General features: G+C 34.3%; 1 protein-coding gene across 3 annotated transcripts in view; it reads left to right on the top strand.

The window, feature by feature from the left end:
• Nup205 (nuclear pore complex protein Nup205) overlaps window positions 1-12,525 on the top strand; it is a 610,691-nt gene that overhangs the window by 47,224 nt on the left and 550,942 nt on the right. For all 3 annotated transcript variants that reach the window (XM_090405724.1, XM_090405715.1, XM_090405707.1), the window contains exon 3: window positions 11,960-12,131. In XM_090405724.1, coding sequence (XP_090261850.1) covers window positions 11,960-12,131 — 172 coding nt within the window. The remainder of the gene's footprint in view (window positions 1-11,959; window positions 12,132-12,525) is intronic.

Below are 12,525 nucleotides of genomic sequence, written 5' to 3'. Positions count from 1 at the left end.
AGTTTATTCTGCAACCTCAACACTTCTTTTCTGATATTCCTACTTGTATTCATGTTTTTAATACTAATTTCTTTACCATTGTACCTTTGTTTTTCTACAGTTCCACTGTTTTTTGCTTTTTTCCTTTGTCTTACTTTTCTCTACTGTGTCATTCACTGCCATACTACCACTTTTGCATTACCCTATCACTTTCGTCATTATGTAGACAATTTCTTTCATGTTCGTATAAAGAATATGATTTTTATTTTCGTTGTTTACTTTTTATTCCTGAGGTCTGTGCAGAGGCCTGTATTATACTATATTACACTCTGGTTAGAAACTGCAGTTCTTTATTAAGGTGGTACTAAAGTCTTTCAGCTCTCAGATGTGAGCAGCTCTCACATCTGAGAGCTGCTCAACTTTTATTCGCTTTAAAACTTTCTTACATGTCATTCTTTTCGATATGAAATTCAATTTTATCAGGCTCAAGACTAAATAGCAATCACTTCCAATTTCAAATCCTCTATACACTCTGGTGTCCTGCACCAGGAAGAAAACATCACTGTCAACAATAACATAGTCAATGAGACTTTTCTTATTCCTTGCCTCTTCTCTCCATGTGAATTTGTGCACATTTTTCTGGTTAGAAACTGCAGTTCTTTATTAAGGTGGTAGTACCACCTTAATACTTAAAATTCCCGCACTAACTTGGCAAAGGTAATATGAAATATATACTCTTGATGGAGTTAATGTGAAGTAAATTGATCTATGGTTTTTTGTTTTGTCAAAGCCAGTCTATTTGTTTTTCACATAATGGTGGCCATTGTCTAAAATTCACTTTCAGAGATGTAGTAAATGGTAATGTTGTCTTGAATACTTTTAGCTCTGGTTTTGATTAGAACTTTTTTCCTTAGAGAAAGGAACTGAAAGTGTTACTTTTGCTAGCCCGGTAATGTAAAGTCTTTGTGCTGTGATACATTAATACAGCCAGTGTTTGCCTTTCAGTATTTACCTTTCTGCACCTTGTTCAACAGATGGTGGTATGTAAGTTGAGTCCTTGATAATGCTTTTTTTTTTTCTTTTGTGGCTCACAGTAATCTTCAAATTCCTGATATACAAGGCATGTTAAAAAAAAAAAAAAAAAAAAAAGACCAAACTTTTTCTTTAAAGACTTTATTGCTCATTTTAAGCAATGTCCCCTTCAAAGTAATCCCCTGTACTGGCAATACACTGTTCCCAACGTTTCTTCCATTGTTGGAATGCTTCCTGGAATGCACTTCCTGTGATGTGTAATTGTGATGGCACGCAGTTCTCTTATTGCATTTTTCTAAATCTCCTCTATATTTTGGAAACGATTTCCTTTCAAAGTGGTCTTAAGTTTGGGAAACAGGAAAAAGTCTGCTGGGGCAAAGTCCTTAGGGTGAATGGGGCACAATTAATGTCTGATGTTTTGCCATATAATTGCTGATGAGGAGTGATGCATGAGCTAGCGCATTGTCATGGTGCAACATCCAAGTCTTTTCCCACAGTTCTGGTCTCTTCCTGCACACAGAATCCCTCAAATGTGCTAAAACTTCCTGGTACAACTCTTTGTTTATCATCTGACCATGTGGTACCAATTCATAATGGACAATGCTTTTTCAATCAAAAAACATAACCAACATCACTTGATCTTTGACTGACTCATCCATCGACCCTTAAACCACTCATAGCATTGTGTTTGTCTCATACAGTCCTTCCCGTACTTGCTTACATGTGTAATTGTGAAATTTTGCTGCAAACTTGGTAAAAATTTTGCAGCAAAATTTCGCACACACACACCTACTCTTCAAGCTCTTTCATTGTCACTTTGTCGCTAATCTGATGGACAACTTGTTCGTGTGCTCACTTCAGCGGATGTAACTTGACGATAATGCTCATAGTGGAATGGGGCAAATGGCAATTTGTTATTAAAACCTGCCACTAGGTGTGCTCAATATCCGTTCTCTGTGCCGGTTTGCGCATTATTTAAAAAGTTCAGTCTTTATTTGACCTCACGTGGTATTCAGGATACTGTGAGAGTACTACAACATACTATTCATGGTTTATCTTTTTATTGCTGATTTTTTTTTCTATGTTTACAGCAGTTATTCATTATAATTAAAGAATCCCAAAGTTACACGTGTAACTTCATTCAACAATTCATGACAGTAGTTCTAAACACCAGAATAACAAAATAAAAATAAAAAAATAAATAAATTACAAGTTGCTAATATTTTGCTGGATTTCTAATCATCTTATTCAGAACAAAAATTGTGAGCTTTAAAATAATCACAACTTGTAATTATTATAAAGCTGAATTATATTTGTGATTATTATTTAAAATCACAACTAGCACTTAGGTAGTTGAAGAAACAGTTCAAATTGTAATTGAGAAGAAATTAATCTTCTATCAGGGAACCTTTTACATGGGGAGCTAGATAAAAAGATATGAATTCAGTGAAGTCTGGTTAGATGTGGTCTTGGAATATCTCCTAAATCTTTAGTAGATTAATACAGTCATTCTTATGAGGTTAGGGGAATATTTCATAGCTGATTCTGTTTCTATCTCAGACCTGTAATGATCTCTATGCAGCATTGTTGATGTTTCTTTCTATGTAATGGGCGGGGGGGGTATCCAAAGTGTGATCTACCATTCCTGATTTGCCATACTATTCACAGCAAATGTAGCATTTATGTTCTTTAAGGCAGATATTAGCAGTAGCTCAGTCAGTATGGATGAAGCCCTTTGGTTGGAATGACCTGGGTTTGATTCCTGTCCATGATGTGAGGAATGTTTATCTGGTCTCTTTTGACTAAAAGTGAGTTAGCTAGTCTCATACAGAGGTGGAGGGTTTTTCCTCCTGGAAAAAACTTGGGTTTTTCGTCCCTCAGAACAGGCAAACCGGCCCTTTGAACACACTTCTACAAACAAGAAATATTTCCCCCCCCCCCCTCCGATGTCAGGCTCTGTGACAAGTGCATCATGTAAAAAAGGCTGACACCAAATAGATGGGATAAGGCAAAAGATGAAGAAGATTAACAGATCTGCTGGTCTATTCAAAGTATACCTAGCTGGCACATGAAGTCTTTTATGCTCCAGGCTGTATTGAGTGGATGAAACTTGTCCTTTGGAGAATGGATGGATATGCTGGTTGAATGTATGGTTTGAACTTAATATTTGAACTAAATATTGAATTTCAGCTATCTTTCAATTGTGCTCTTGATATAAGGGATAGGGATAGTTTTGTTATAATCTTGTATTTCAGGTGTGCTTGGGGGAAATAGAACAGCAGTATTTGTCTTTTATGGGGGGTTGAATAATCACCAACACTTGAGCCTTTCATTGTGTCTGTCATCTGCATAAAGTAGAGCTGCATTCACTATTTAATTTTATTAGATTTAATGCTATTTTTCTTCAACACTGTCTTGTATATGTTTACTATTTTGACTAATTTCTTTCTTATTCCATATAAATATATTCAGTTGACATCCTACCACATCAGTTTTGCTGTTTCCATATTTATTTTGCTATCCTCACTAAAATCAGCCATATAGATGATAAATAAGAGTGGAGATAAATGTAGGAACATTTGTTATAGACATTATTATGAAATAAATGATGGTTAGAACATGTTTAAAAATGTTGAATTTATTAGCTCCTGTATATTTCTTCCTTGTTACAAGGACATTTTCAAGGTAAAAGATCTGTTAGCAATATTCAAAACTGATGTCGTATAGCATGTTTACTATTTGTGGCTCGATCACAGCTAAATAAATGGGAATAAACAGTATTAGGGTTCAGAGGAAATACTCTCCTCAATAGTATCTCTATCTTGTCTTGGTGAGAAGCTTGTATGTACCAATGATCCTGAGAGTATGTTAGTGGTGCCATAGCTACTGATACAGTCACCATAGTTGGAACAGGTCAAAGGAGAAGTGCCATACTGAGAGAGCTACTGTGTCCTTCAGGTTGGGGGGGGGGTCGAGTTCAGAAACATCCAAAGGAAAAAGAGGATGGATTTAATGGACATGAGAGTAGCAAAAATATGGTTAAATGATTTGAAATAAATAGTACATTTTTCCAGAAAAAAAAGATCCATAAATATACATACAGTAGTTCCAAAGGATTATGATCAGTAATAGCCTTTTTTTTGTTAACAGTTGTATAGTCTGTCTTCACAATAATATACACTGCAAAGGACACCCACATGGGCAAGGTGCATTGTGCCATATAATGAGTCACATGTATATAGCTGGGTATTAATTAGAGGAATATGATGCTCCCAAGTCAGTAAAACTATGACTGGGTGAAATGGCTGCAAGAAGGGAACTTTGGAGTTTGAAAGATGTATGGTGTAGGATTGCATGTTGAGGGGCCTGTTCAGTAAATTGATGACAAATTGGGCTATTCCAGATCAATAATCGGTGATACCATAGTGAAATAGAAGTGCATGGAGTCAACTGCAAATACTACTTGCAGCAGACAACCCACCCCTCACTAAACATGACTGTAGGGTGCTATGAAGGATAATATGTAAAAACCACCATTTCTCATTCGATATGTTGAATGCAGAGTTCTGGACATCAACTGGAACATGAATCTGCACAAAAACATTCAGAATTGAGCTCACAACATAGTTTTCCATGGTAGAACAGCAATATGCAAGCTCTACATTACCCAAACTAACATGCAGCGTTGTCTATAGTGGTGCAAAGAGCACCACTATAGACAACGGGATGTGGAAGCTTGGAAAATTGTTTTATGGAGCGAAAAATCATGTACCCACTCTCAAGCAGATGGACATGTGTGGATGTGGTGGATGCCTGGTGAACATCTCTCGCCAGATTCTGTAACCCCAAGTATGAAATTCAGAGTTGATGGTATGGTCCCATTTTTCCTGGTTTCGTATTGGACCTCTGTAGCACCACAAACATTGAACTCTGAGAGGTATCTGAACATTCTGGACAATGCAATGCAGTGCTTCTTATTTTGTGGTGTTTCTATGGAACTGATCATTGTCTCTTTCAGCAAGACAGTGCACCATGTTATAAGGCTGCTGCTGTAACTGCTTGGTTTGTGGATATGAACATCACCATACTTGACTGCTCCACAGAGCCCTCTTGAGCCCTGATGAACTGGAACGTTAGGACATCTGACCTGCAACAGTTCAGGATTTTGTTACATGCCTACAGGAAGAATGGTCCAAAATTTCCATTGATTATTATCAATGCTTGTGGAAAGCATGCCTCATAGGATTGCTGCAGTCATTGTAGTGAAAGGAGGTCCTACATCTTATTAAGGTCGGCACCATTGCTGTTTGTTCCTCACACTATGATGTCTTTTGACCTCTTCCCAAGCAACATTATATATATATATATACACACACCCACCCACACACTGTTTTGTCTACTAGTTTACTAGTTTGTGTGTTTACACCTGAAGAAATCCTGTGCATTTAGGATGAAACATCGTGTTTTCAATTAAAATAAATGTTATCTTCTTATTCCAGTGTTTCCCTTATAAACTTTAGTCCCATACTCATGAATTGGCAAAGCCTACATACTTCTGTAGTGTGCCTAAATGACAAGGCTATATCCAGGTATGTTAGAGAATTGGATAGGTTGTTACAGAAGATTGTCAAAGGTGTCAACAGGTTAGTGTTTCTACGCTAGTGTAAAATGTCTGCTATTATTCCCACATTTATTGAATTTAAAGAAAAGTTTCATACACTTAGAGCATCTGGAATCTGTAATAAAACAAAAAGTGTCTTAATGAACACATGGCTGATACTAATAAAAGAATTAATAAAAAAAAACTAAACTAATTAAAACTTTTGATATCTTAATGTCAGGTATGGAAGATAAAACCTCATAATCAACTTTTCATTGACAAAAAACTTGTTAATAAATCCAAGCATTTGTCTTGTCTATGGTGGAATAAGTTCTCAGCAAGGGCCTTAACATTGCAGTCTACTCCCAGAAAGTGCCTAAAGACATTTTGTTAGTAAAAGTTGAATGAGCTACGTCTGTCTTATCTCCACAAGAGGTATCGCTGACTCGGTTCAAATCAGCACTTGCCATAAATGCAGTGAAACCTCCTATTGATAATCTTTCACCTTTAGAATGAACTGCTCTCAACCTTAGAAACAATTCTGACATAGTGATCCTGCCTGCAAACAAAGGAAATGCTACGGTTATCCTTGACTCAGATGATTATGACTATAAAGTTAGACAGCCTCTTAATACTGACACTTACTCCATTATGGATCTTGACCCTACTAGAGAGCTTCAAAATTGCACCAATAATCTTTTGAAAACAACCTGAATTTAACGGAGAAACCAGACTATCTCTCCATTCTCTTCTTTCTCAACATCTATACGGGGCACCCAAAATTCATAAAGTTGACTCACCTCTACGTCCAATAGTAGAAGGGATAGATTCTCTGACATACCTTTTTGAAAGACATCTAGCTAAACTACTAAATGGCCTGCAGGACAATCACCATCCTTTGTTAAAAACTCAGCATTTTGTTTCAAGCGTCAGCATTATTATCCTTGATGGACAAGACAATTCAGCAAGCTTTGATGCTGTTAATTTGTTTACCAATGTTCCTAAATGATGATCTACTTGCACTGCTACAAGATAAATTCTCTAAGAAAGTAATGGCACTCCTCAAACACTGTATTTCATCTGGGTATCTCAAACATAAAAAATACAATATATGAACAGAACTCTAGTCTAGCCATGGGCAGTTCTCTTTTGTCAGTGTTAGCAAGTCTTTATATGGAAACATTCGAAAACAAGGCCATCATAAACTAAAATTATGGAAAAGGTTATATGATATATATAACCTTTTATATATATATGATATATATATAGAAAAGGTTAAAATGATATATATATATATATATATTCTTAGTCTGGAACCATGGACTACCTTTACTCCTGCTTTTTCATGAGTACCCGAATCGTCAACACCCTGATATAAAATCCACCGGTGAATTAGAATTAAATGGTTTGCTCTCATTTCTGGACCTTCTACTAACTGAGGAATCAGATAAGTCTTTACATTTCGAAAGCCTACACATACTGATATCTCGTCATACACATACTGATATCAGATATCTCGTCAGCTTTTCTGTTGTCACTTTCTCATATGCCTTTTCTAGATCTACAAAACTTAAGTACAGATCCATATAATATCCATTTGATTATTTCTCTGCTGTTTGTTTTAATGTAAAAGTCTGATCCTGACAATATTTGTTTGGTCTAAACCCAGCTTGTTCTAACACAATTTGTCTTACTTTCTTAGTATATTTGCCTTCATACTTGACAAGAATGGAACAAAAACACACCCGAAGCACTTTGTAATGAAATTCCTCTGTAATTTTTGCATTTAGTTCAATTTCCCTTTTTTATTAATAGGTACAATGAGAGCATTACTCCAATCATCCAGAATTTGACCTTCTGACCAGGCTTCTCTCTCTCTGTTTAATTATAAAGTGTAGCTGTAAAATTTAAATATCTATATTTGGGCATTTCTAGTCAGATATCTGCTTCAGCTGCCTTTCCATATTTCATGTTTGTGATGGCTTTTTCTACATCAGGTATTGATATGTATTCCTGATTGCATGTTTCTTGAATATTTCTATTCTGTCACTGCTGCTGTCATTTAGCATTCTTTCAAAGTATAGTCGAACTTTGCTGTGATGAGCATGGAAATAATGACATCATGGCTGTAATGAGCAAAAGGTCATAATGATTTTAATTTATGCATATTCCCATACCGTTACCCACTTTTATAAACAGTATACTACACAGCCACACTGTACAAATTTTGGTAACTATACAAACAATTCTTAATTGCTTGGGTAATTCTTAAAATACCTCAAAATGAAAGGACTGATTTTATTTATTTATTTATTTTTTTATGACCACCTCTGCATCAGATTATGGGCTGGTTTATAACCTAATCTTGCATGTGAGAACCAACCCAACTGCACCTACCTCTCCAGTGTCTATCCTCCAGCCCTCCTCCCTTATGTAAATAAAGATATATGTAAATAAAGTAAATTTACATATGATATATATAAATAAAGATATTTACATCGTTATTCTTCCTCAAACAAAAAAAAATTCAGAAAGTGTGAGCCTACAAACATCGATGAAGCATTGCTCATTGGTTCACTATGCAAAGAAGTATACTAGCTTCTCAATAGATGATATGATCTTGAAGGCTCAAGCAATTTCAGTGCTATGATTTTGTATGTAACAACAGTTGGCTGGATAATTGAAATCATGTTTAATATTAATTTTAATTACAGAGAAATAAACTGTTGTTTTAAAATTATGGACAAATTAATTATGTTTAATATTAAGTGTATGGTAGTTTATATAAGCATATTCATACAAATAATATCTAGGTATGTAATCATATATTATTTTTTTCTCTCTAATACTTCTTTTGTTTTTTTGAATCTATTGAAAATTGATTTATTGAGAATTAAAAAAAAAATAGGAAGTAGATTTAACTCATCACTGATATAGTGTATAATGGTTATAATGAAGAATTTTTATTGGTCTCCTGGAGCTCATTCTAACCAGATTTGACTATAATTACTTCAGACACATCCAATGTCTTTATTTTCAGTTTATTAACGCTTATCATCTCTAATTCATTTTGCAGTATTCTTTTCTCTGTTTTTAAGTGATTTCAGTGGACTCCAGCACATTTTGCCACTTTCATAATATTTATCACATACATTAACTATTTCCACAACTTTTGATTAATCATGGTAACATACCTGCTGACTTACTTGACAGCAACTTTCAATATGATTTCTTCTTTTCCTGGACTATCTCTATTTATATCCTGAGTCTTCCATAACATCTTTTTTTTTTATCCTTGTCGACAACTTTACCACATGTCTACCTGAATCAATCAATTTCTTCAGATTTTATCTCCAAAGTTTGATTCTTGTTTTGACTCATTTTTTTCTCAATAATATTTATATATTTTAGTCTACAGTTTACCACTTAAAAGCTGCTTGACTTTGCCATTGCCACTTCAAATGTTTCGCTCTTCCTATGACATCAGACTTTGGTTTAGTTTCTTATCCACATGTTCCTTTTGTGATCCAATTTTGTGACCCAGTCTTGTGACACCAAGCATACTAAATTGTGTTGTTCTTAATTTTTGAATTTTCTTTGCCTTTAGTGTCCATGTTTCACAGCCATATGTCAATATAGGAAGAATACATTGGTTAAAACTTTTCTCTTCAGGCATAATGGTAGTTGGCTTTTGAATACTGAATGTAGTTTTCCAAATGTTTTCCACCGAAGCATTATGCGTCTTTTAATTTTATCCATGATATTTTGTTCCATTGATATCTGTTGTCCTAAGTATATGTAATGATCTACTTGTTTAATTTCATTGTTATTGATTTTTATTATTTCTGGTTGGACATAGCTATTGAACATAACTTGGGTCTTCTTTAGGCTTATCCTCAGGCCAGCTGTTTTGCTAGTGAGTTGAAGTTCATGGATACAGGTCTGTAATTCATGCACAGATAAAGATAGCTATGTCACTTGTAAAGCATAAATGGCTTAAATAGCTTCCATTTATCTTCAGACCTTTCCCTTCCCAGTATTTCCACAGTAGAGATGTTTCCATTGACATGAATTGCTGCTATGGCATTGGTGTATGCTGATTTGATGGTCCTGACGTGTGGTTCCTCCATTTGTTGGTTTAATAATGCTTTAAGTATTGCACAAGTTTTTACTGAAACAAATGCTTTCTCTTAATCATTAAAATCAAGACATAGTGGTAACTGACATTCATTACACCATTTGATAATCTGTTGTATAACTTGAATTGAGTCAAGACTTTTGTAAACACTTTATAAACCACTGATAGTAGACTGATGGGTCAGTAGTTTTTCAAGTCTTCTACTTCACCTTTTTTTTATGTATCAGAATTAGTGTACTTCTTCCATGTTCTTGGTACATCAGTTTTCTTAAGTAAATAAATAAGGTAAATAGTTTTGCCAATATTTTGTAGATCATTTCTCCACCTGCTTTTAGAAGTTCAGCTATAACTCCATCCTCACTTGCAGCTTTTCCATTTTGCAAGCTTTGGATGCTCCACATAACTTCTTCTTTTTCATTTAATTCGTCATCCTTAATATAATACTGAATAAAATTCTTCAATTCTTTTTGCTATAGCATATCTATCTCTAGTTATGGTCCCATATTGTAGTTTGCTGCAGCCATCTGTTTATTGCTGTTTGGCTTTTTTGAGACCGCAGTTGTTTTCGATTGTTTGTTGCATGAATTTACAATTGAATTTTCTTATTTCTTCCGTGATATGTTTTCTGATCATTTTTTTTTTCACAATTCAGTGTATTCAGTTTTATTCTGTAGACTATTTGATTGTTTCATTTCTCCATAAGCTGTTTTGTTTCTTCAGAAATTTTGTCTTGTTTCTGTTCTGTGATACCAGCTATTTCAAGTGAGCATTGTAAAAGGTTTTGGGTAATAATGTCATTACTTTCTGATGGATCAGCATTGTCATCTATAATAAGATTTTTAAATCTATTGTTTAGTTCATGTTGGAATATATCTTTTTTAATTTTGAGTTTGTGTACATCCATGTTTTTCTTTGATTTTTGAAAAATTTTTCTCCTTTCTTTTTGGCAATTTATTTGAATCTTACTGCATACCATACGATGGTCACTTCCAATGTTGAAGATGTTTATAACAGAACATAGAACTTGAAAGATGTTTTTCTTATTGCTGAGTATAAAGTCAATTTCACTAGTTTTTCCATTTGGGCTTTTCGATGTCCACTTCCTATGTGCTTTTTTCTTGAAAAAGGAATTCATGATGTACAGGTTTTCTTTTTCTGCAAATTCTATTAACCTTGCTCCTCTGTCATCTCTCATGCCATATCTCATGCCATATGAAAGTTTCCCATTGAGCTTTCATCTGATTGTATACCAATTCTAGCATTAGTCTCCCATTACAATACTGAAATGATGTTTTCCTTTATTGTACAGTTGGGATACATCATGATAGAAGGCTTCAATTTCTTCATCAGTATGACTTATTGTTGGTGCATAGAACTTGGATGATCTTAAGAGTGTATCTTTTTGAAATTTGAATAACAATACTTTCTATTCAATCCAATATACTATGATTGTCTTTGGAAATACTAATGGTGGTGGTCAATGGTAGATGACGTTGGTATTTGCTGTCAGTTGGATTGAGTGGCGGAGACAGAGCTGTAGAGCAGGTGTCCTCCCTCGATGAGTCTTTGGACTCCCTGGAGGTGTCTAATAATAATGGTAATGATAAAATTCTGTTATGTTGTTCTTCAATTTTTTTATTAATCATGAATCCAACTGCACTGATTCTTTTTTTATCTTGGCTTCTATAATAAATTATATCTCCTTTGCAATTATGTCTAACTTCACATAGTCCAAGAATGTCCTGTTTTAGTCGCTTGGGACATTCTCGGACTGTGTGAAGTTAGACGTAATGGCGAAGAAATTCTTCAATTCTTCAAGAAATTCTTGAATTATCTATGTATATACTTTCAATATGATTATCATTTTTATACTGTTCAGAACGAAATATGATCACCCTATTTCAAATCACTTGTATATTCTTGTATCCTGAACTAGCCATGAAAAATTTTACGCTGAATGAAATGAACCAGAATTTTACACTACCAACAGTAGTCAATAAGGCATAAGAATTTGATAAAATAATTGCCTTCTGAAAAAAAATGTGGTCCTTTTCATATGAATATAAAAAATTACTCTTGAGTGTAACTCACATCATGTGATTGTTGTTTATCTTATTGTTTCCACTTAAACGAAAATAATAAATGCACATACATTTGTTTATATAATAATTCATCATGTGCTTTTCTATATCTTTATATTTTTTGTATAGCTAAGAAGCCCTACTCATCGCCAGACTGTTTCTCGGGCATCCACTGATGGGATAGCTGTTGCCGGTCAAGCTGGACTTCAGGTTCTTTCTCAGACTATGGTGGATGAAGCTCTAATTATTAGTGACATGTTTGAGCTTAATGAGCTTACATCATTAGAACTATTAATAGCAGGTATGAAGTTCAATTTCTGATTTCTGGTTCTTGTTACAAAATAGTTTTCTTCCCCGATTGAAATGCTTATTCACTTCTTAGCATTATATGATCATCAAAAAATGAAATATGGGTATTCATCATTTAAATTCTGGATATGGTCTTAAAAGGTGTACAGAATACGGTTTTTCTGACTTTGATGTTTTTGGTCATAATATATTGAATACCACCTAACATTCGTTAATCTTTCATTCATTCATTCATTCATCATAAGGTTGTTGAGTACATAGAAGAATTAAGGAAAACTTGTTGTGCTTATAATTTTCTTAAGGAGTTGTCCATAGTAACTCATAAATTTCATGTGAATATATAATATCTAAGCTTATTGGAAATGGAGTAGTCCAATTATAATCAG

Source organism: Typopeltis vanoorti, chromosome 2 (assembly GCF_054136105.1).
Source record: "Typopeltis vanoorti isolate ZY-2024b chromosome 2, IOZ_Tvanoo_1.0, whole genome shotgun sequence".
NCBI classification, from domain to species: domain Eukaryota; kingdom Metazoa; phylum Arthropoda; class Arachnida; order Uropygi; family Thelyphonidae; genus Typopeltis; species Typopeltis vanoorti.
This window is presented reverse-complemented; position numbering and strand designations above follow the sequence as displayed.